This window comes from Schistocerca serialis, chromosome 4 (genome assembly GCF_023864345.2).
Source record: "Schistocerca serialis cubense isolate TAMUIC-IGC-003099 chromosome 4, iqSchSeri2.2, whole genome shotgun sequence".
Lineage (NCBI taxonomy): Eukaryota > Metazoa > Arthropoda > Insecta > Orthoptera > Acrididae > Schistocerca > Schistocerca serialis.
This window is the reverse complement of record NC_064641.1, coordinates 675,514,548-675,540,512: the sequence shown is the minus strand read 5'-3', so window position 1 is coordinate 675,540,512 and position 25,965 is coordinate 675,514,548. Positions and strand designations below refer to the sequence as shown.

General features: G+C 43.0%; 1 protein-coding gene across 3 annotated transcripts in view; it reads left to right on the top strand.

The window, feature by feature from the left end:
- The window catches only part of LOC126473156 (receptor-type tyrosine-protein phosphatase N2), a 467,189-nt gene that overhangs the window by 310,808 nt on the left and 130,416 nt on the right, over window positions 1-25,965 (top strand). For all 3 annotated transcript variants that reach the window (XM_050100018.1, XM_050100017.1, XM_050100019.1), the window contains one exon: window positions 10,251-10,299. In XM_050100018.1, the coding sequence (XP_049955975.1) occupies window positions 10,251-10,299 (49 nt within the window). The remainder of the gene's footprint in view (window positions 1-10,250; window positions 10,300-25,965) is intronic.

Sequence of the window (25,965 nt, the reverse complement as noted above, 5' to 3'; positions counted from 1 at the left end):
TTGCTCGAAGACTTCTTGTCCTCGACGACGAGTGTTCATCAGAGACAGGGTATCGTCAGGAGTGCGTCTGGGATGTGTGGTAGGACCGCTGTTTTCTCTGTGTAGATTAATGATTTGGCAGACAGGGTGGGCAGGAATCTGTGGTTGTTTGCTGATGATGCTGTGGTGTACGGTAAGGTATCGAAGGGTAGCGACTGTAGGAAGTTACAGGACGACTTAGACAAAATTTCCAGTTGGTGTGATTAATGGCAGCTAGCCCAAAATGTGGAAAAATTTAAGTTAACACGGATACGTTGGAAGGTCAAACCTGTAATGTTCAGATACAGTACTACTAGTGTCCTGCTTGACGTAGTCAAGTCGTTTAAATATGTGGGCGTAACGTTGCAAAGCGATATGAAACGAAATTAGCAGGTGAGAACTGTGGTAGCGAAGGCGAATGGTCGACTACGGTTTGTTGTTGTTGTTGTGGTCTTCAGTCCTGAGACTGGTTTGATGCAGCTCTCCATGCTACTCTATCCTGTGCAAGCTTTTTCATCTCCCAGTACCTACTGCAACCTACATCCTTCTGAATCTGCTTAGTGTATTCATCTCTTGCTCTCCCTCTACGATTTTTACCCTCCACGCTGCCCTCCAATACTAAATTGGTGATCCCTTGATGTCTCAGAACATGTCCTACCAACCGATCCCTTCTTCTGGTCAAGTTGTGCCACAAACTTCTCTTCTCCCCAATCCTATTCAATACTTCCTCATTAGTTATGTGATCTACCCATATAATCTTCAGCATTCTTCTGTAGCACCACATTTCGAAAGCTTCTATTCTCTTCTTGTCCAAACTATTTATCGTCCATGTTTCACTTCCATACATGGCTACACTCCATACGAATACTTTCAGAAATGACTTCCTGACACTTAAATCAATACTGGATGTTAACAAATTTCTCTTCTTCAGAAACGCTTTCCTTGCCATTGCCAGCCTACATTTTATATCCTCTCTACTTCGACCATCATCAGTTATTTTGCTCCCCAAATAGCAAAACTCCTTTACTACTTTAAGTGCCTCATTTCCTAATCTAATTCCCTCAGCATCACCCGACTTAATTAGACTACATTCCATTATCCTTGTTTTGCTTTTGTTGATGTTCATCTTATATCCTCCTTTCAAGACACTGTCCATTCCATTCAACTGCTCTTCCAAGTCCTTTGCTGTCTCTGACAGAATTACAATGTCATCGGCGAACCTCAAAGTTTTTATTTCTTCTCCATGAATTTTAATACCTACTCCGAATTTTTCTTTTGTTTCCTTTACTGCTTGCTCAATATACAGATTGAACAACATCGGGGAGAGGCTACAACCCTGTCTTACTCCCTTCCCAACCACTGCTTCCCTTTCATGTCCCTCGACTCTTATAACTGCCATCTGGTTTCTGTACAAATTGTAAATAGCCTTTCGCTCCCTGTATTTTACCCCTGCCACCTTTAGAATTTGAAAGAGAGTATTCCAGTCAACATTGTCAAAAGCTTTCTCTAAATCTACAAATGCTAGAAACGTAGGTTTGCCTTTCCTTAATCTTTCTTCTAAGATAAGTCGTAAGGTCAGTATTGCCTCACGTGTTCCAGTGTTTCTACGGAATCCAAACTGATCTTCCCCGAGGTTGGCTTCTACTAGTTTTTCCATTCGTCTGTAAAGAATTCGTGTTAGTATTTTGCAGCTGTGACTTATTAAGCTGATAGTTCGGTAATTTTCACATCTGTCAACACCTGCTTTCTTTGGGATTGGAATTATTATATTCTTCTTGAAGTCTGAGGGTATTTCGCCTGTTTCATACATCTTGCTCACCAGATGGTAGAGTTTTGTCAGGACTGGCTCTCCCACGGCCGTCAGTAGTTCCAATGGAATATTGTCTACTCCGGGGGCCTTGTTTCGACTCAGGTCTTTCAGTGCTCTGTCAAACTCTTCACGCAGTATCATATCTCCCATTTCATCTTCATCTACATCCTCTTCCATTTCCATAATATTGTCCTCAAGTACATCGCCGTTGTATAGACCCTCTATATACTCCTTCCACCTTTCTGCTTTCCCTTCTTTGCTTAGAACTGGGTTTCCATCTGAGCTCTTGATATTCATACAAGTCGTTCTCTTATCTCCAAAGGTCTCTTTAATTTTCCTGTAGGCGGTATCTATCTTACCCCTAGTGAGACAGGCCTCTACATCCTTACATTTGTCCTCTAGCCATCCCTGCTTAGCCATTTTGCACTTCCTGTCGATCTCATTTTTGAGACGTTTGTATTCCTTTTTGCCTGTTTCACTTACTGCATTTTTATATTTTCTCCTTTCATCAATTAAATTCAATATTTCTTCTGTTACCCAAGGATTTCTACTAGCCCTCGTCTTTTTACCTAATTGATCCTCTGCTGCCTTCACTACTTCATCCCTCAAAGCTACCCATTCTTCTTCTACTGTATTTATTTCCCCCATTCCTGTCAATTGCTCCCTTATGCTCTCCCTGAATCTCTGTACAACCTCTGGTTCTTTTAGTTTATCCAGGTCCCATCTCCTTAAATTCCCACCTTTTTGCAGTTTCTTCAGTTTTAATCTACAGGTCATAACCAATAGATTGTGGTCAGAGTCCACATCTGCCCCTGGAAATGTCTTACAATTTAAAACCTGGTTCCTAAATCTCTGTCTTACCATTATATAATCTATCTGATACCTTTTAGTATCTCCAGGGTTCTTCCATGTATACAACCTTCTTTCATGATTCTTAAACCAAGTATTAGCTATGATTATGTTGTGCTCCCCCCCCCATGAACCATGGACCTTGCCGTTGGTGGGGAGGCTTGCGTGCCTCAGCGATACAGATAGCCGTACCGTAGGTGCAACCACAACGGAGGGGTATCTATTGAGAGGCCAGACAAACGTGTGGTTCCTGAAGAGGGGCAGCAGCCTTTTCAGTAGTTGCAAGGGCAACAGTCTGGATGATTGACTGATCTGGCCTTGTAACAATAACCAAAACGGCCTTGCTGTGCTGGTACTGCGAACGGCTGAAAGCAAGGGGAAACTACAGCCGTAATTTTTCCCGAGGGCATGCAGCTTTACTGTATGATTACATGATGATGGCGTCCTCTTGGGTAAAATATTCCGGAGGTAAAATAGTCCCCCATTCGGATCTCCGGGCGGGGACTACTCAAGAGGATGTCGTTATCAGGAGAAAGAAAACTGGCGTTCTACGGATCGGAGCGTGGAATGTCAGATCCCTTAATCGGGCAGGTAGGTTAGAAAATTTAAAAAGGGAAATGGATAGGCTGAAGTTAGATATAGTGGGAATTAGTGAAGTTCGGTGGCAGGAGGAACAAGACTTCTGGTCAGGTGACTACAGGGTTATAAACACAAAATCAAATAGGGGTAATGCAGGAGTGGGTTTAATAATGAATAGGAAAATAGGAATGCGGGTAAGCTACTACAAACAGCATAGTGAACGCATTATTGTGGCCAAGATAGATACGAAGCCCACACCTACTACAGTAGTACAAGTTTATATGCCAACTAGCTCTGCAGATGACGAAGAAATTGAAGAAATGTATGATGAAATAAAAGAAATTATTCAGATTGTGAAGGGAGACGAAAATTTAATAGTCATGGGTGACTGGAATTCGAGTGTAGGAAAAGGGAGAGAAGGAAACATAGTAGGTGAATATGGATTGGGGGACAGAAATGAAAGAGGAAGCCGCCTGGTAGAATTTTGCACAGAGCACAACATAATCATAACTAACACTTGGTTAAAGAATCATGAAAGAAGGTTGTATACATGGAAGAACCCTGGAGATACTAAAAGGTATCAGATAGATTATATAATGGTAAGACAGAGATTTAGGAACCAGGTTTTAAATTGTAAGACATTTCCAGGGGCAGATGTGGACTCTGACCACAATCTATTGGTTATGACCTGTAGATTAAAACTGAAGAAACTGCAAAAAGGTGGGAATTTAAGGAGATGGGACCTGGATAAACTAAAAGAACCAGAGGTTGTACAGAGATTCAGGGAGAGCATAAGGGAGCAATTGACAGGAATGGGGGAAATAAATACAGTAGAAGAAGAATGGGTAGCTTTGAGGGATGAAGTAGTGAAGGCAGCAGAGGATCAAGTAGGTAAAAAGACGAGGGCTAGTAGAAATCCTTGGGTAACAGAAGAAATATTGAATTTAATTGATGAAAGGAGAAAATATAAAAATGCAGTAAGTGAAACAGGCAAAAAGGAATACAACGTCTCAAAAATGAGATCGACAGGAAGTGCAAAATGGCTAAGCAGGGATGGCTAGAGGACAAATGTAAGGATGTAGAGGCCTATCTCACTAGGGGTAAGATAGATACCGCCTACAGGAAAATTAAAGAGACCTTTGGAGATAAGAGAACGACTTGTATGAATATCAAGAGTTCAGATGGAAACCCAGTTCTAAGCAAAGAAGGGAAAGCAGAAAGGTGGAAGGAGTATATAGAGGGTCTATACAAGGGCGATGTACTTGAGGACAATATTATGGAAATGGAAGAGGATGTAGATGAAGATGAAATGGGAGATATGATACTGCGTGAAGAGTTTGACAGAGCACTGAAAGACCTGAGTCGAAACAAGGCCCCCGGAGTAGACAATATTCCATTGGAACTACTGACGGCCGTGGGAGAGCCAGTCCTGACAAAACTCTACCATCTGGTGAGCAAGATGTATGAAACAGGCGAAATACCCTCAGACTTCAAGAAGAATATAATAATTCCAATCCCAAAGAAAGCAGGTGTTGACAGATGTGAAAATTACCGAACTATCAGCTTAATAAGTCACAGCTGCAAAATACTAACACGAATTCTTTACAGACGAATGGAAAAACTAGTAGAAGCCAACCTCGGGGAAGATCAGGTTGGATTCCGTAGAAACACTGGAACACGTGAGGCAATACTGACCTTACGACTTATCTTAGAAGAAAGATTAAGGAAAGGCAAACCTACGTTTCTAGCATTTGTAGACTTAGAGAAAGCTTTTGACAATGTTGACTGGAATACTCTCTTTCAAATTCTAAAGGTGGCAGGGGTAAAATACAGGGAGCGAAAGACTATTTACAATTTGTACAGAAACCAGATGGCAGTTATAAGGGTCGAGGGACATGAAAGGGAAGCAGTGGTTGGGAAGGGAGTAAGACAGGGTTGTAGCCTCTCCCCGATGTTGTTCAATGTGTATATTGAGCAAGCAGTAAAGAAAACAAAAGAAAAATTCGGAGTAGGTATTAAAATTCATGGAGAAGAAATAAAAACTTTGAGGTTCGCCGATGACATTGTAATTCTGTCAGAGACAGCAAAGGACTTGGAAGAGCAGTTGAATGGAATGGACAGTGTCTTGAAAGGAGGATATAAGATGAACATCAACAAAAGCAAAACAAGGGTAATGGAATGTAGTCTAATTAAGTCGGGTGATGCTGAGGGAATTAGATTAGGAAATGAGGCACTTAAAGTAGTAAAGGAGTTTTGCTATTTGGGGAGCAAAATAACTGATGATGGTCGAAGTAGAGAGGATATAAAATGTAGGCTGGCAATGGCAAGGAAAGCGTTTCTGAAGAAGAGAAATTTGTTAACATCCAGTATTGATTTAAGTGTCAGGAAGTCATTTCTGAAAGTATTCGTATGGAGTGTAGCCATGTATGGAAGTGAAACATGGACGATAAATAGTTTGGACAAGAAGAGAATAGAAGCTTTTGAAATGTGGTGCTACAGAAGAATGCTGAAGATTAGATGGGTAGATCACATAACTAATGAGGAAGTATTGAATAGGATTGGGGAGAAGAGAAGTTTGTGGCACAACTTGACCAGAAGAAGGGATCGGTTGGTGGGACATGTTCTGAGGCATCAAGGGATCACCAATTTAGTATTGGAGGGCAGCGTGGAGGGTAAAAATCGTAAAGGGAGACCAAGAGACGAATACACTAAGCAGATTCAGAAGGATGTAGGTTGCAGTTGGTACTGGGAGATGAAAAAGCTTGCACAGGATAGAGTAGCATGGAGAGCTGCATCAAACCAGTCTCAGGACTGAAGACCACAACAACAACAACAATGTTGTGCTCTGTGCAAAATTCTACCAGGCGGCTTCCTCTTTCATTTCTGTCCCTCAATCCATATTCACCTACTATGTTTCCTTCTCTCCCTTTTCCTACACTCGAATTCCAGTCACCCATGACTATTAAATTTTCGTCTCCCTTCACAATCTGAATAATTTCTTTTATTTCATCATACATTTCTTCAATTTCTTCGTCATCTGCAGAGCTAGTTGGCATATAAACATGTACTACTGTAGTAGGCGTGGGCTTCGTATCTATCTTGGCCACAATAATACGTTCACTATGCTGTTTGTAGTAGCTTACCCGCATTCCTATTTTCCTATTCATTATTAAACCTACTCCTGCATTACCCCTATTTGATTTTGTGTTTATAACCCTGTAGTCACCTGACCAGAAGTCTTGTTCCTCCTGCCACCGAACTTCACTAATTCCCACTATATCTAACTTCAACCTATCCATTTCCCTTTTTAAATTTTCTAACCTACCTGCCCGATTAAGGGATCTGACATTCCACGCTCTGATCCGTAGAACGCCAGTTTTCTTTCTCCTGATAACGACATCCTCTTGAGTAGTCCCCGCCCGGAGATCCGAATGGGGGACTATTTTACCTCCGGAATATTTTACCCAAGAGGACGCCATCATCATGTAATCATACAGTAAAGCTGCATGCCCTCGGGAAAAATTACGGCTGTAGTTTCCCCTTGCTTTCAGCCGTTCGCAGTACCAGCACAGCAAGGCCGTTTTGGTTATTGTTACAAGGCCAGATCAGTCAATCATCCAGACTGTTGCCCTTGCAACTACTGAAAAGGCTGCTTCCCCTCTTCAGGAACCACACGTTTGTCTGGCCTCTCAACAGGTACCCCTCCGTTGTGGTTGCACCTACGGTACGGCTATCTGTATCGCTGAGGCACGCAAGCCTCCCCACCAACGGCAAGGTCCATGGTTCATGGGGGGGTTTATTGGGAGAATTTTAGAAAAGAGTGGTTCACCTCTAAAGGACACCGCATATAGAACGCTGGTGCGACCTATTCTTGAGTACTGCTCGAGTGTTTGGGATCCGTAGCAGGTCGAACTGAAGGAAGACACCGAAGCAATTCGGAGGCAAGCTGCTAAATTTCTTACCGGTAGCTTCGAAAAACACGTAAGTGATACGAAATATGCTTCGGGAACTCAAATGGCAATCCCTGAAGGGATGGCGACCTTCTTTTCGAGGAAGACTATTGAGAAAATTTAGAGATTCGGCATCTGAAGCTGAGTGCCGAATGATTGTACTGCCGCCATCAAACATTGTGCGTAAAGACCACCAAGACAAGATTCGAAAAATAAGGGCTCATACGGAGTATGTACAGTCGTTTTTCCCTCGTTCTGTTTGCGAGTGGAACAGGAAAGGAAGTGACTACTAGTGGTACAGGGTACCCTCTGTCACGCACCGTAAATGCGGAAGATCTATGTAGATGCAAATGTAGATGTAGAGATGGAGTTACTGAGTAGTAAGAAGTAGGTTAGCATCCTCTCTGGAGTTTATGGTGTAAAACAGCAGAGATTCAGGCATATGTGTGTGCAATGTATGTGACATCGCTGTATGTGGGCAGGTAAAAAGCTAGTTTTCTATAAAAATAAAAGTTTTCTTGCGAATACCTAACGTGACAAATCTGAATCGTTTAAAAAAAATATGCTTGCTAATCATAAATATCAACAGCTCAAAAAAAGTACGTCCATGCTACACAGAACTCCCAATATAGAACCGCTCCCGTGGTTCAATAAATTGTCGCAGTGCGACGTCACCTTCTATACTTGTAATCTGAAGCGTTACAAATCTGCGACATGTGGCAATTGTGAGAAAATTTTTCTCTCTTTGCAGATATAACAATGTATTATAAGCGGGAAATATTTGTTAATCTCGTCCATAGAGGTACATTGTTGACAGTGATGCATCCTTCTATGGTTTAAAATGGAACGTCAAAGTTTCATCTTCCCTTTCGCTACGTTTCCGCAACAGTACTCCACATCTGTGATTGCTGCTGCCTCATGTAACTATACACAGTCCTGTACGATCTTACACTGCTAAGAGGTATGCTACATCAGCGATGTTTGAAACACATTTAGTGTCATGTCTTGCATTATAAAATTAGCTTACTTTGCATACTTCCATTCACTGATGCCATATGCTGTATTTTATGGAGCAATTCCACACGTAGACACAAAGTATTCATTGTACAGTAACATGATACGAGGATAATAGCTGAGGTCCATCCTCGATCTTCGTGTAGGCAACCGTTTGGAACATTAAGCATACTAACAACAGCATCACAATACGTCTACTCTCTTTTGAAGTTTGTTATAAAGAATAAGGCATAATTTGAAAATAATAATACAATTCAAAAAACTGGGAACAAAAATAGTCTCCACTATCTACTGTATAACCTTACTCTTGCACAGAAAGGAGCCAAGTATGCAGCAATAACAATATGTGACCACCTTCCTTGTAAATTAAAGATGCTCGCAGATAATTAAAGTTTTAGGAACAAATTGAAATAATTTCTACTTGACAACTCCTTCTACTGTATCGAAGAATTTCTGAATGGATAAAATGCCTGTGGTTGGCTTACAATTATAAAATTTAGTTGAAGATTAATTTTAAAACAGAGAATCCTGATATGTAGCTATGCATCACAGAACAAATATCTTATTTGTAAACTTATACGTTCCATATCAAGGTAAGTTGTGGGTTGTGATCCACAGGACGTGCAAGAAGAAAGAAGACTAAAATAAACTCTGTTTGTCAAGTCTGCCAAACTGCCATCATTTTTTTGCTGTGGATTTGAAGAATGTGTTTGACTCTAATCAAGTTAGTCCATTTTAATGACATGATAAAAATACCTGAAAACAGCTTCACATCCGAAACTGCGCAGTAATGAAAACAAAAGAACGGACATTTTCATCCTATCTAGTGGTATACAGTGTCACAGAATGTAGTCGTTCAGTCTATTCAACGTAGACAATCAATCACGCCACATAGATTCCCGCCGGTCGCAAAACGTCTACGAATAAAAAGGCAAAGGTGAGGACTTAACGTCCCGTCGACATCGAGGTCATTGGAGACGAAGTACAAGCTCGGGTTGTGTCAAGGATGGGGAAGGAAATCGGACGTACCCTTTTAAAGCTACCATCCCGGCATTTGCCTGGAGTGATTTGGGAAAATCACGGAAACCAAAATCTGGATAGTCGGTACGCGGATTTGAATCGTCGTCCTCTCAGATGGAAGTCCAATGTGAGGAACGAAAAGGAGTCTTACATCAGTTTTTTCTTCCGTTACCCCTTGACCCACGTTGGCATGGAAAGGGGGGGGGGGGGGCAACTGGGTTGTCAGTGGTTACAATTCGCCGCACTTCAGTCAAACGACTTTAAAAATTTTAAAGCAGTTTAAATTTTGTAAATGACGTTAAAAGCAGCATGTTTGCAGAAAAGTAAAACACAAATGGTGAGTTGCGCTGGATAAAAGATAAAACACTGATTTGTTGGTCGTTTACAGTATTTACACAGAAATGAATGAAGTGATGAGCTTATGTAGATTGCCTGTGGGAATGGTATATAGGGGGGTTAGCGTTAAGTTTACGGGTAATATAGTACTTTCGTATATGTTGGGTCATGGAAGAGTACGGTGAGGAATTTCATAAGTTAATAGAGAATTCGCGTACTGGGGGGTAAGAGGACCCGAACAGCTGGGCCGGGCGTTTGGCGTTCCAGGATCCGCATGCTACATTTGCATAACAGAGGTTGAGTCAGGCTGGGGATTTATATGATTTATGTATGATTGTGGAAAGGTGCAGTACCCATATTCGGCAGCTTAGTGGTTTTTGTGTATTGTGGAGTTTCTGTTGAATACTTAGTGGGTGGGGTTTCCATGTTAATTGGCGTTATTCCGAAGTATAACATCAGATTTTCAGGTATATTACAAAAAATCATGAAAAAGACTCACAAGATTTTAATTAAGACTAACGACCAGACGTACCTAACATTCTCGGACAATGGCTGGCTGTACTGTAAATGAAAAGAATGAAATGCGGGGAGTGGCCAGTACTTTACGGCGTCTCAGGTGCTGTGAAATGTCTGCATCTCGTTTGTAATTGTGTTTTTTGCCCTTTGTGTTTCAGGAGGAGCAGCCCAAATTCAACCAACAAGATGGAGATTCTTTCGACACTGGTAAGCGACATCAGCGCCGCTCTGAAGTTCACGCACGAATCATTAATTTCTCAGAACACTATGCATTGTCCCAGCAGCCGACGCATTGTTTCCACATCATCAATCAGTCTTGGAGGCCGAATGAAAGTACCGCTACAAACGACCGATACAAGTAATACATTGAGGTAGCAAAAGTCATGGGATACTTCCTAACATAACGTCCGACCTCCTTTTGATCGATGTGACATGGACTCAACAAGTTGCTGCAAGTCCCCTGCAGAAATATTGAGCCATCTACAGCCGTCCACAGCTGCGAATGTGTTGCAGCCGCAGGATTTTGTGCACGAACTGGCCTCTGGATCATGCCCCATACAAGTTCGGTGAGATTCATGTCGGACGATCTGGGTGGCGAAATGATTTTCTCGAATTGTCCAGAATGTTATGTTGTTTGGAAACATGAATGGCTGCAAATGATCTCCAAGCAGACGAAAATAATAATTTCTAGTAAATGATCGGTTCGGATGGACGAGAGGAGCGAGTCCATTCCATGTAAACGCAGCCCACATCATTACGGACCAACCACCGGATTGCACAGTGCCTTGTTGACAATTTGGGTGCATGATTCGTGGAGCCTCCGGCTCACTCGAACCCTACCATCAACTTTTATCAGCTGAAATCGGGACTCATCTGACCAGGCCAACGTTTTCCAGTCGAGTAGGGTCCAACAGATATTGTCACGACCCTAGGAGAGGCGCTGCAGGTGATGTCCTGCTGTTAGCAAAGATAATCGCGTCGATCACATGCTGTCATAGCCCATTAACGCCAAATTTCGCCGCACTGTCCCAACGGGTACGTTCGTCGTATGTCCCACATCGATATTTGCGACTATTTCACGCAATGTTGCTTGTCTGTTAGCACTGACAATTCTACGCAAAAGCCGCTGCTCTTGGTCGATAAGTGAAGGTCGTTGGCTACTGTGTTTCCGTGGTCAGAGGTAATGCCTGAATGGCTCTAAGCACTAGGGGATTTAACATCTGAGGTCATCAGTCCCCTAGACTTAGAACTACTTAAACCTAACTAACGTAAGGACACCACACACATCCATGCCTGAGACAGTATTCGAACTGGCGACTGTAGCAGCAGTGCAGTTCCGAACTGAAGCGCCTAGAACCGCTCGGCCACAGAAGCCGGCAGGTAATGCCTGAAGTTTGGTAGACTCGGCACACTCTTGATATTATGGATCTTAGAATATTGAACTCCTTAACGGTTTCCGAAATGGAATGGCCCATGTGTCCAGCACCAACTACCATTCCATGTTCAAAGTCTGTTTATTCCCGTAGTGCGGCCATAACCACATGGGAAACCTTTTCAAGTGAATCACCTGGCTACAAATGACAGCTCCGCCAGTGCAGTCTTTTTATACCTCGTGCACGCTATAATACCGCCATCCGTACATGTGCATATCGCTATCCTATGACTTTTTGTCAGAGTGTACGACCATCGTGGCATGATAATCTCATTTTCAGAGTTTGTTTTCTGACTCATTTGTAACGCAATAGTGTTCTTTTTATTCTTCTTGTGTACTAAATATTTCTGAAACTGTTATATGAAGTCTGTGCGTTTATCAACCTTGTTGTGTTGCGATGATCTATTGTCACGCAGGCCTTTACAGAGTTCCTGTGGGGATAGGTTGTTCAAATGGTTCAAATGGCTCTGAGCATTATGGGACTTAACATCTGAGGTCATCAGTCCCCTAGAACTTGGAACTAGTTAAACCTAACTAACCTAAGGACGACACACACATCCATGCCCGAGGCAGGATTCGAACCTGCGATCGTAGCTGTCGCGCGGTTCCAGAATGAAGCGCCTAGAACCGCTCGGCCACTCCGGCCGGCGGCTAAGTTGTCAACGGCTGTTTAATTAGTGCGTCACTGGCGAAAGACACAAATCTACTAGTGTTATCTTGAGTAACTGTGCGACAGCATCCAAGGGAAAAATTTGTGTGGTATGGGCAAGTGATCAGTCCCTAACTTCTGTTTGTTGCAGAATCCTTGAACAATTTCTCAGTTCGAATATAAGAAACTTTCTTGAGCACGGTTTTAGAAAACATCGCTCGTGCGAATCTCAGCTTGCCCTTTTATCACTTCCCGGGGGGAACGTCATACTAGTTTAATATTTCACGTCTCTAAACTGTTCCTCTACTGTACGGAGTGCATAATGTTGTAAACAGTGCTCATATCTTTTCGCATGTAGCGTTTTTTCACCACAATAATGGGTCCACACACTATCCACGAGAAACACTCCTATCGTAACGCCACCACCTCCGTTCTTCATTTTTGGCACTACGGGTAATGAGGGCTAATGTTCTCCAGGCATTCGCCCAACGTAAACCCTCCCATCGGATTTACACAGGGTATATCGTGATCCATCACACCAAATCGCTTGTTTCCAGTCATCCACTGTCCAGTGGCGTGGATCTTTGCACCACCGCAAGCATCGCTTAGCGTCCACGAAATGTGTGACTAACGAGGGGCTGGTAGACTACTCTTTTTAACTTTGTACTTACAGTCTTTGATCTAGCTGGACTGCTGGCAGCACTTTGCAACTCACGAGTGATTCCTTCCGCTGATTTAATGCAATTATCTTTAATCACCCTGCCCTATGCTTGACGCTCCCTGTCCATCAGTGCGTGAAGTCTGCGTGATCTTGGGTTAACTGTGTTTCTTCATGTTTCCACTTCACAATCACCGACAATCGACTTAGACAGCTTAAGGGTTGAAATGTCCGTGATGGATTTGTCACTCTGGTAACATACAATGATTAGCCCACTTTCGAAGTCACTCAGCTCTCTTGATCAACCCATTCTGCTGTTGCTACGTATCTACTGAAAACAGAATGCCCTCGCCCCCTCCCGATTTTATACTGGCGGGCAACCTCTCGTGACATTAATGGTCAATTTCACATTATATATGGGTTTCCGGACACTTTTGATCAGATAGTGTATATCAAATGCTTCCAGTTTCCCCTTCTCCGGGTTTCTGATGTTCCGCATTTTATTTCCATACAATGTGGAGCTTTAGATGTACACTTTCAGGAACCTTTTCTCAACTTCTATATCAATATGTGATAATTGTAGAGCACTCTTAATGAAGAAGGTTTTGTTTGTCTGTGCCAGTCTTCTTCGGATATCTTCCGTGATTCGGGCATCCGACCTAACGCTTCTTCTAGAGTTAATGGAATGTAGTCGCATTGACTAAGGCGATGCTGAGAGACACTAAAAGTTGTAGATGAGTTTTGCTGTTGGGGAGAAAAAGTAGGGAGGTTGTAAAACACGGGCCTGACAATAGAAAGAAAAGCATCACTGAAAAAGAAAAAATTGTTATCATCGAATATAAATTTCATGTGTTAGGAAATCTTATCTGAAGATATTTATCTGGAATGTTGTCTTGGACGGAAGTGAAACGTGGACGATAAAACTGTTCACCAAAAACGAATTGAAGCTTTTGAAATTTGGGGCTACAGAAGCATGCTGGAGGTTGGACAGGTAGATTTAGAACTAATGGGGAGCTACCGAATTGAATAGGGGAGAAAAGGAACTGAAAAACTTGGCTAAAGGAAGGGATCATTTGATAGAAACCGTGTTCAAATGGGTGTACTAGTAGGATGCCGTAGTTAGGCAGAGAAGAAGCATCTTGCACAGAATAGATTAGCTTGGAAAACTGCACCAAACCAATCTGGGACCTGAAGATCGCAGATTCGAATCCTGCCTCGGGCATGGATGTATGTGCCGTCCTTAGATTAGTTACCGTGCGAGGTGGCGCAGTGGTTAGACACTGGACTCGCATTCGGGAGGACGGCGGTTCAATCCCGCGTCCGGCCATCCTGATTTAGGTTTTCCGTGATTTCCCTAAATCGCTCCAGGCAAATGCCGGGATGGTTCCTTTCAAAGGGCACGGCCGACTTCCTTCCCCGTCCTTCCCTAATCCGATGAGACCGATGACCTCGCTGTCTGGTCTCCTTCCCCAAAACAACCAAACAACCAACCTTAGATTAGTTAGGTTTAAGTAGTTGTAAGTCTAGGGGACTGATGACCTCAGGTGCTACGTCCCATAGTGCTTAGAGCCATTTGAACCTGAAGATCACAACAATAACAGCAGTTACAGCTTTTCAAAAAGTGTTCTCCGAACAACACTGTCAAAAATTTACTGTGTACATATACACATATTTTGATCTCGTCGGTTAGTTTAACTATACGTTACTGGACTCCCTGAGTCAGTTGACACACAGGGATCGACATGAAATGTAGCTGCCCTTGTGCTGTTATTTCTGACGTTCTGCAGCCTTTCTATCGCTCATGACACGAAATGATGGTTTCGTGACGCCGAGAACTGAGGACGCAACTGATTTTGCATGTGTTCTGCTGACCTGTTTGCCGGCGTCAGATTAGATAGGCAGTCAAATGGGTGCGAGGAAAGTGGTTACCGGCACCTGTTGGTCGCACGCCGAAGTGCGATGTTCAGTCGCAGGCCCTCAGCGATGATTTAAGTAATGACGAATTCCTTTCGGAAAAGCAAACATCGGGGTAGACAGAGTGCAGGTTTCCTACTGGCAAAAACCGTCACATTTCAAGAGGGCTTATGCGATTACTTCAACTGCAGCAGCAGCCGCCATCCTTGAGCAACGAGATTAACAGACGACAATCGGTGTATCCTCCGCCAGGTTAGTACCTAGTTACGGACCCAGTCTCACGGCCGTTCACAAATGTGGGACTTCTTGTAAGACTGCAGTAGCACGATGATTCTGATAGGATGGGCTTACAATCAAAATCACTCCTTTTCTCTATCTGTGAAAATTATATTAGTAACATGTATCCACAGATAATACGGGGTGTTCAAAAAGTCTCCGCAGTGCCGTATGATTGTTAGCCGCGCGTGCCGTATGCCGCAGTGAATATACCGAAATGAAACTCAGTGAAATACAAGTTATTAATTTATTGAAAATTCATTTTTACTTACTAATTTTCACATTAAATGTTGAAAGTGTCCCCCCTGTTGTTGAATACACAATTCAATTCGTCTAATCATGTTTCCAAACACAAGCTGTAACATTTCTTCTGTAACAGAAGCAGTAAAAGAGGATTTGGATTGTTTTTGGGAAGGAGACCAGACAGCGAGGTCATCGGTCTCATCGGATTAGGGAAGGACGGGGAAGGAAGTCGGCCGTGCCCTTTCAAAGGAACCATCCCGGCATTTGCCTGAAGCGATTTAGGGAAATCACGGAAAACCTAAATCAGGATGGCCGGACGCGGGATTGAACCGTCGTCCTCCCGAATGCGAGTCCAGTGTGCTAGCCACTGCGCCACCTCGCTCGGTTTGTAAAAGAGGATATTGCAGTTTTCAATCCATCGATGGATTTTGGACGGTTTTTATAGACAGTTGCTTTCGCTGCACCCCAGAAGAAAAAGTGAGGTGGTCTTAGGTCAGGCGATCGTGGAGGCTAAAGTCTTTGTGAAATTATGCGATCACCAGAAACAGCAAGCAGTGACATTGAAACGCGAGCTGTATGCGCGGTTGCACCATCTTGTTGAAAATAACAGTTCAGTATTTCACTTTACACAAGTTCTCCTATGATTGGGTACAGAATATTACTGCAGTATCGTTGTGCTTTTATTGTTTCGTTGAAAAATATGGGACCCACAATCCGACATCTAGAAATTGCAATCCAAACTCCTATTTTCACAGAATGAAGTGGTCACTTATGAATACACAATGGATTTGCAGTACTCCACATACGAGAATTTTGCGAGTTCATGTACCCGGATAAATGTAATCACGCCTCGTCAACGAAAAACGTTTGATTAAGAATATCCCTTCCATTTTGTTGAACGGAATTTTTGAACCGTTGACAATAATGCAGTCTCTTACCACGATCAGTATTTTTCATTTCTTGCACGACTGTCACTTTGTATGGGAAAAGTTCTAATTTTTTCCTTACAGCTGTGTGGGCCATTCCGACACTAACATCGATTTGAAGGGAAGGAACCCATGCAGGCGAACAGTCATATGGCACTGCGGAGAGACTTTTTCAACACCCCGGACAAGGGGTGGACAAAAATATGGAAACTTATCTCCATGGATAATACAGGGGAGCGGACAAAAATATGGAAACGCCAAGTACACAACACATTACCATGCCTAATACAGTGTACGAAAACCGTTGTAATCTAAAACAGCTTCCAGTGGTTTCGGAATGGATAACAACAGGTCCTGTATGATGTACAAGGAAATCTTTTACCATTCTTCCTGCACAACAGTGGCAAGTTCTCGTAAGGGTGGTGGTGGATGGCGATCACACACCATTCTCTCGAGTGTAAACCACAAAGGATCAACAATATAAAGATCTGGTGATTGTGGTGATCAGGGGAGATGCGACGTTCAACTTGTTCTCACAAAACCATTCCCGAACGATGTCAGCTGTGTGAGCAGGGGCCGTCGTCCTGGAACGCAGCATCACCATTGGAGAACGAATGCTGTTCCATGGAACGGACACATCAGCTAAAATGGTCACATAATCCTTGGAATGTCCGCAGCTCGTCGTCTAGTGACGAGCGTTGCTGCCTCTGGATCGCGGGGTCCCGGGTTCGATTCCTGTCAGGGTTGGGGATTTTCTCAACCCGGGGCTGTTTGTGTTATCCTCATCATCATTATCATCATCATCACCATCATCATCTTTCGAGACAGTAGCTAGATTGGACTGTGTAAAAATTGGACTGTGTACAAATTGGGACTTTGTGCGGGTGCTGATGACAATGCAGTCGAGCGCCCCACAAACGAAACAAAAAATAACCCTTGGACGTAAAGCAACCTTGCAGAATAGCCAATGTGAACCATGGAATACCGTGATATGGCTGCCGAAATCATCACTGAACCCCCACCATGTTTCACTCTTCAGACGTAAACTCCGCCAGAAGTTGAAAACAGTGTGAAACAAGACTGATCGGACCAAATGACATTCTTGCATTGTTCTATAGTCCGAGTTTCATGGCTTCGGCTCCACGTTTTCCTGAGACGGACATTTTCATCACTGGTGACTGATTTTTTTAAATTCAAGCTCGCGCTGCAGTTCCCTGGCTCTGGGGTCCCTGCATGTTCTTTTGGTGCTGACAGAGTTCGCGAGTGCGAGTGCGACATTCAGTTCTACTTTGAGTTTTCCAGTGGTCGTTCTCTTATTTTTAGTCACAATCCTCTTCAATAACCATCCGTCATCATTACTCAACACATACCTTCAAAAAATGTTCAGATGTGTGTGAAATCTTATGGGACTTAACTGCTACGGTCATCAGTCCCTAAGGTTACACACTACTTAACCTAAATTATCCTAAGGACACTCCCATGCCCGAAGGAGGACTCGAACCTCCGCCGGGACCAGCCGCACAGTCCATGACTGCAGCGCCTATGACCGCTCGGCTAATCCCGCGCGGCACACATACCTTCGTCGTGCTGTGACTTAGGGGATGATGAAACGTTCTGGCAGATTAAAGCAGTGTGCCAGATCGAATTTCGAACTCCGAACCTTTTCCTTTCCTCACAGCCTAAATTCTGCCAGTACCTCACCTCTTACCTCCCAAACTTCACAAAAGCTACCCTGCAGATCTTGCGAAACGAGCACTCCTGCACCTAGCACTCTGCCAGGAATGCTAGTTCTGCAAGGTATGCAGGAGAGCTTCTGTGAAGTTTGGAAGGTAGGAGACGAGGCACTGGCGGGACTGAAGCTGTCACGAAGGGTCGTTAGTCGTGCTTGGGTAGCTCAGATGGTAGAGCACTTGCCTGCCAAAGGCAAAGATCCCGAGTTCGAGTGTCGGTCCGGCACACAGTTTTAATCTGTCAAAAAGTTTCATATCAGCACACACTCGGCTGCAGAGTGAAAATTTCATTTTAGTGGATGATGCTTCTCGGCTTTCTCTGTACTCGATGTAGATCTTCGATACGGTTCCTCTTGGAATACTAAACATTTCGGCTGCCTTGATTATGAAAGCACCCACAATATGAGCACCAAAAACCGAATGTTCTGAGCTCCGACATAATGCATTCACAACTACACATAACACTCCTGACCACGATGACATTTGCAACATATTGAGGACATTACACAGTTACTATTAGTGGTCAAACACACGGTGAAACCTGCAGACTTGGCTAGCACCTGTATTCATGTTCAAGGATGCATTTCTCGCGGTGTGTCCACGTTTTTGTCCATCCACTGTATCTGAACTGGACTTCATAACAGAGAGAGGTAACGCACAAGCTAGTACGGATAGCTGGTTCGAATCCAGCGGTGGGAGACATTTTGAGCGGAGTATAAGTAGAAAGGGTGCAGAAATGTCCGAGTGCAATTAATGATTAGCAATGCCTCGTTGTCGTGCGTTAAATCTCATAGCTTCCTAGGTATATCGTTACGTAACATTTCAGACGTTAATCCTTCCATAAGATGTAAGTTCTATGGCCATGTTGGTGCTATGGATCGACACAGGGTTTTATCTTCCCTCTTACTTGTATACCGTGTGAATCCATTGTGCTGTAGTAAACAGAGAAGTTGCAGCATTAGAAAATTGCAGCGGAATGCAGGAAGATCTGCAGCGGATAGGCACTTGGTGCAGGGAGTGGCAACTGGCCCTTAACATAGACAAATGTAATGTATTGCGAATACATAGGAAGAAGGATCCTTTATTGTATGATTGTATGATAGCAGAACAAACACTGGTAGCAGTTTCTTCTGTAAAATATCTGGGAATACGCGTACGGAACGATTTGAAGCGGAACACCTTTGTTGATGGACTACATTTTCTAAGGACTCTCCCAATGAATCTCAACCTGGCACCCGCCTTACCAACAATTAATTTTATATGATCGTTCCACTTCAAATCGTTCCGTACGCATACTTCCAGATATTTTACAGAAGTAACTGCTATCAGTGTTTGTTCCGCTTTCATATAATCATACAATAAAGGATCCTTCTTTCTTTGTATTCGCAATACATTACATTTGTCTGTGTTAAGGGTCAGTTGCCACTCCCTGCACCAAGTACGTATCCGCCGCAGATCTTCCTGCATTTCGCTGCAATTTTCTAATGCAGCAACTTCTCTGTATACTACAGCATCATCCGCGAAAAGCCGCATGGAACTTCCGACACTACCTACTAGGCAATTTATATATACTGTGAAAAGCAATATAACCGAGAAAAGGTGTTTGATAAAACACCATTTCCTGCTGCATGAAGAAGTCCGCAATTGCCCGATGCGCATCCTCGTTCGCCAGGAATCGTTGATCCTTCAGGGCATTCTTCAAGGGGCCGAAGGCGTGATAAGAATGGAGGTATCAGGAGTGTCTCCCACTTGAGTTGTAAATTCTGTGTTACATTTGCGAGGTGGGGACGTGTGTAACCGTGAAGCAACAGCGCACCATTACACAACGATGGTTTTCAACAGACATGCAGCCTCATACACATTCTTCAGTCGCCGATCGGTGTCTACCGGTGTTTGTCTATCTGCAGCCAAGAAAAGAACAATAGGATGTTAGTCCTGTTTGGACGCATTGATAATAACGTCACTATAGTTCACGTTTCCACATTTATGGCACGCACGTCGGAAAGACATGAATTCCACACTAATCCCTTGCCTCCATGTCGGTGCTCATATACGTGCGTCGCGGGCGTCGGAGTCGCGCTACTTAGCGTATTCGCTGCAGTTACGCTCTCAGATGGAGACTTTATTATCGCCCCTTATAGTTTGCAATTTTCTATAATTCTTTGCCAGTTTAGACAATTTTCATGCTACTTTATTTTCCGAAATTTATCTGAGAAACGTAGAAATGGATGCAGACAAAGTAATAATATAAAAGCTTTTAGTAAGGCATACTTTGGGTAGTGGGGGAGGTGGTCTTGACCCACATGAGACCAACGGTCCGTTTCCCTGTTTAATATGTGAACAATAGCTGTCGCTAAGCCTCCGGTTGGGCTCGAGATTTTCTGATTTTACCATCATGGTCTTACTTTTGCATTAAAATCTCCCATTATAATTCTACATCTACATCCATACTCCGCAAGCCACCTGACGGTGTGTGGCGGAGAGTACTTTGAGTACCTCTATCGGTTCTCCCTTCTATTCCAGTCTCGTATTGTTCGTGGAAAGAATGATTGTCGGTATGCCTCTGTCTGGGGTCTAATCTCTCTGATTTTATCCTCATGGTCTCTTCGCGAGATATAAGTAGGAGGGAGCAATATACTGCTTGACTCCTCGGTGAAGGTATGTTCTCGAAACTTCAGCAAAAGCCCGTACCGAGCTACTGAGCGTCTCTCTTGCAGAGTCTTCCACTGGCGTTTATCTATCATCTCCGAAACGCTTTCGCGATTACTAAATGATCCTGTAACGAAGCGCGCTGCTCTCCGTTGGATCTTCTCTATCTCTTCTATCAACCCTATCTGCTACGGATCCCACACTGGTGAGCAATATTCAAGCAGTGGACGAACAAGTGTACTGTAACCTACTTCCTTTGTTTTCGGATTGCATTTCCTTAGGATTCTTCCAATGAATCTCAGTCTGGCATCTGCTTTACCGATGATTAACTTTATATGGTCATTCCATTTTAAATCACTCCTAATGCCTACTCTCAGATAATTTATGGAATTAACTACTTCCAGTTGCTGACCTGCTATATTGTAGCTAAATGATAAAGGATCTTTCTTTCTATGTATTCGCAGCACATTACACTTGTCTACATTGAGATTCAATCGCCATTCCCTGCACCATGCGTCAATTCGTTGCAGATCCTCCTGCATTTCAGTACAATTTTCCATTGTTACAACCTCTCGATATACTACAGCATCATTCTTGGTTTGTTATATATATCACCTGAAAATTGGCCATCTTATCACACTTCTTTGAATCACTCCTGATGCTGCTTTACTTCTGGCAATGTATTCGCAATGATAAAAATAGCATCAGTTATATTTGATAAAATTCCTTCGCGTGACTGTCCGAGTATTTCAGAGGCGGGTATTTTATTTAATATGCGCAAATCCTGAACAGTACGAAATACTTTCGCTAACTTCAGCACCCGTGTGCTTACCATCTTTCTGCTAACGAAGGAATTTTAATAAATTAGAAAATATTGTAATGACTCTAAAGTTTTCTTCGGCTTAGTGGACACGGGGCAACCAAACGGGACTGTGGTGTGTCATTACAATTATACTGTGGAACCAAAGAAATTGGTACACCTGCCTAATATCGTGTAGGGTCCACGCGAGCACGCAGAAGTGCCGCAACAGGACGTGGCATGAAATAGACTAATATCTGAAGTAGTGCTGGAGGGAATTGACACCATGAATCCTGCACGGCTGTCCATAAATCTTTGAGAGTACTAGGGCGTGAAGATCTCTTCTGAACAGCACGTTGCAAGGCATCCCAGATATGCTCACTAATGTTCATGTCTGGGGAGTCTGACGGCCAGCGGAAGTTTTCAGACTCAGAAGAGCCACTCTGTAGCAATTCTGGACGTGTGGAGTGTCGAATTGTCCTGCTGGAATTGACCAAGTCCGTCGGAATGCACAATGGACATGAATAGATGCAGGTGATCAGACAGGATGCTTACGTATGTGTTGCCAGAGTCTTATCTAGACGTATCAGGCGGCCCCATGTCACTCCAACTGCACACGGTCCACGCCATTACAGAGCCTCCATCAGCTTGAACAGTCCCCAGCTGACATGCAGGGTCCATGGATTCATAAGGTTGTCTCCTTATCCGTAGGCGTCCATCCGTTAGACAAACTTTGAAACGAGACTCTTCCGATCAGGCAATATGTTTCCAGTCATGAACAGTCCAATGTCGGTATTGACGGGCCAGGCGAGGTGTAAAGCGTTGTTTCGTGCAGTCATCAAGGGTACACGAGTGGGCCTTCGTGTCCGAAAGCCCATATCTATGATGTTTCGTTGAATGGTTCGGACGCTGGCACTTGATGATATCCCAGCATTGAAATCTGCAGCAATTTGCGGTAGGGCTGCACTTCGATCACGTTGAACGATTCTCTTCAGTCGTCGTTGGTCTCGTTCTGTTCTTGCAAGATCGTTATCCGGCCGCAGCGATGTCGGAGATTTGATGTTTTACCGGATTCCTGATATTCACGGTGCACTGGTGAAATTGTCGTACGGAAAAATCCCCACTTCATCGCTTCCTCGGAGATGCTGGGTCCCATCGCTCACGCGCCGACTATGAAACCGCGTTCAAACTCACTTAAATCTAGATATCCTGACATTGTAGCAGAAGTAACCGACCTAACAACTGCGTCAGACACTTGTGTTATATAGGCATTTCGACCGCAGCGGCGTATTCTGCCTGTTTACGTATCTGTATTTCAATACGCATGCCTATACCAGTTTCTCTAGCGCTTCAGTGTAGTTATGGTCTAGAAAAGTGCTGTATTCTGTTATTAACAAGGACAGTTACCATAATGAAAAATTGCTCATGATTTTCGCAAGACTCTTATAGCTTTGCACGACACTTCGCGAGCCTGTCTGACTTGGTTTATGGCTGCGCAATTGCAACTGGCGATATTGCGCTCGGCACACAGTTTTAACGCCTACTTCTTATCAGCTGTCGGTCAAGTGACGAAGTTTCGTAGCTTGCGTTTAACAAACGTAGCTTTTTACTGGATTCTTTTTGAACTTGACAAGTACAGTCGAACTATTTTATTTTTCCGTCTTTACCTTAAGGATTGAGGCGCAGTTATCAGATTGGGTGATTTTTAACAAAACCTTAGGATAAAACTTCAGTTTTAGCTATCTAATTTGTGAAAACGTTTAGGTATAGTTACCACTTTCCACAGTTAAGCATCATCATCTGAGGATCCTGGTTAATAACCGAAACTGTTAATTATATCTAATTTTTTGGTGTCATATCAGAAACATAAAGCAAAAGTTCAACCACAGTGGTAGTTGCGTCCTCCAGTGGTCATTTCGACTTTTTTATTGTCAGTCTTGATTGCTTCAATGTTTTAAAATTACCGGTTTCGGTTTAAGGTAAACCATCCACATTTTTGTAGACAACAGTAAAATAACTAATCAAGAAATACTCTGCGAAATACCATCGCCAGTAGGTGACTAATAGAAGTCATTTTCAACATCGCCAACGCTATGAACCGTCTGACGTCAACTGATGAATAAAATCTCTTTGACCATAGCTGCTAACGTTCAGTGACCGTGTCAGAATTATGTTAGAACAAACATGCCCTCGTTCACAAATATTAAGTCAAACTTGACCAGGTTTCGACGCTACTATGAGCGTCGTCTTCAGAATTAAACTAACTGTTCTAAAACATATTAGATATATAATACATTAATAAAATTAAAGTTTGTACTGACTGGAAAGAGATGCAGTACTTACAAGTCACATTTTAAAAAAGATCTAAGCCGGAAAGGTGACGTCATGAATAGTTGTAAATAAGATGGCGAGCCGCTAAGGGCTGCTTGAGTGAACAAGGGTTGCCATCTTATTTACAATTATTCATGACGACGCCTTTCCGGCTTAGATCTTTTTTAAAATGTGACTTGTAAGTACTGCATCTCTTACCAGTCAGTACAAACTTTAATTTTGTTAATGTATTATATACCTAATATGTTTTAGAACAGTTAGTTTAATTCTGAAGACGACGCTCGTAGTAGCGTCGAAACCTGGTCAAGTTTGACTTAATATTTGTGAACGAGGGCATGTTTGTTCTAATATAATAAACTCTCTTCTAGACTCTTTCAGCTACATACATCCAATACAATATTTAATAATCCTAATCGTAATACAGATAGCTAGGTAACCGGTTTCGGTAGTCCAACTACCATTTTCACTTTTGAAGATTTTGGATATTTCGATAACTTACTCATAGTACCCGTGTTATGGTGGTTAACACTGTCTCATGACCTAAGTGCCAATCACAACGAAGGTATCGTATAGTGTTTTATTGTATTTAATATTTCTTTAAAAATTAATCTATTTTTTAAAAATCTTTTGGAGGTTTGTGTACTCAAAGGCCATTTTTCTGATTGTTTCTTAGATCTGAAGATGGTTGCCGATCAACCGAAACCGGTTACCTACCTACTATTGGATGGCATTGCAATAAAGACTATGAAAATTTGTAATAACTAGTGGTGTCACCGTGCTTTCTTCACCTGACGGTGCCAGGTTTTGAAAACATGCATTCATGCCACTGCTGCATGTCTCCTCCCACCTCCTGTTAGCTCGTCGTCTCGCTTTATTCTTGTATCTCGGAATCCAGTAAAGAACTGCCTCGGTCCATCCAACATCCATACTCGCCTCCTGACTTCGAGTCCTTCTCACTACTACTTTATTTTCATTACAGTTACATATATGTTTTCCACTCCAGTGTGACCTTCTGATTTTGGATGACTTCCACGCTTGAAGTCTATGTCCCTCTGTCTTAACTCAAATCTTTGCAAAAATTTACATATGTCAGTGGAGCATATCCGCATTCACTGGGTGTAAAACAGATTTTTTACTGCCCGCCTTGGTTGTCTCAGTTTTTTTTTTAATGACCGATTTCGGTTCAACATGAACCATCCCCAGGTCTGTAGACAACAGTAAAATAACGAAACAAGAAATACTCTACGAAATGCAACGAAATTACTATACCATACCATCAGCAGCAGATGAAGAATAGAAAAGCAGCAGGACCCGATAATGTTAGTGCAGAACTTGTCAAATGTAGAAGATTAATGTTAGAACTGAGCCTGTTGTATTTATTAAATTAACGTTGGAAATAGACGTTATGCGACTCATGGTGAATGGCGGAAGTAATATCACGCTATAATAAGGTTGCCATCCATCCCGAGCCGGCCGCAGTGGCCGAGCGGTTCTAGGCGCTACAGTCTGGAACCGCGCGACCGCTATGGTCGCAGGTTCGAATCCTGCCTCGGGCATGGATGTGTATGATGTCCTTAGGTTAGTTAGGTTTAAGTAGTTCTAAGTTCTAGGGGACTGATGACCTCAGAAGTTAAGTCCCATAGTCCTCAGAGCCATTTAATAAGGTTGCCATCCGTACCGATGTATCGGGACCGTCACCGTTACGGGTCCCGACAAGACTCAATTTTGTCCCGATTTTGCAAAATACTGTTACGAGATTGGCTCAAGTGCTTAAGCAGCACCACCTGTTAGCGTAACATGCAAATACAGCCTTAGTTAGTTTTGTCTGTGTCAACAAGTTTATGTTGACAAGATCGTCTCACAGATGGCGTTGCAGGTTGTGTATCCTGTATCGACGATGCAAGCACCTTGGAGATCTGTAGAAAGTACCAGATTTCTCCAATAGTACGTATTTGGAACTATTTAAGTGGCGACATGGGGAAGAATCGGGAATTCCCATGCGAATAGCGATCTGACAAGACGATTCTAAACGTAATACGAACAACGAGTGCACGTTAGTAATGTTTGTTGTGTTTCTTGATGGGTAGACAGGGCTTGAAGTGTATAGTGACATGTACTTCGATGACTTAAGTGTTATTGTCGACTGTTTACCGTCTAATGAACTTATTTTATCATAGCTTACGAAAACGCGTAAGGTTGGAAAGAGAAAGCGTCATTTTTCGTATGATTACACAAAACAGTGGTCTTTTGTCAAGAAAAGAGCTAC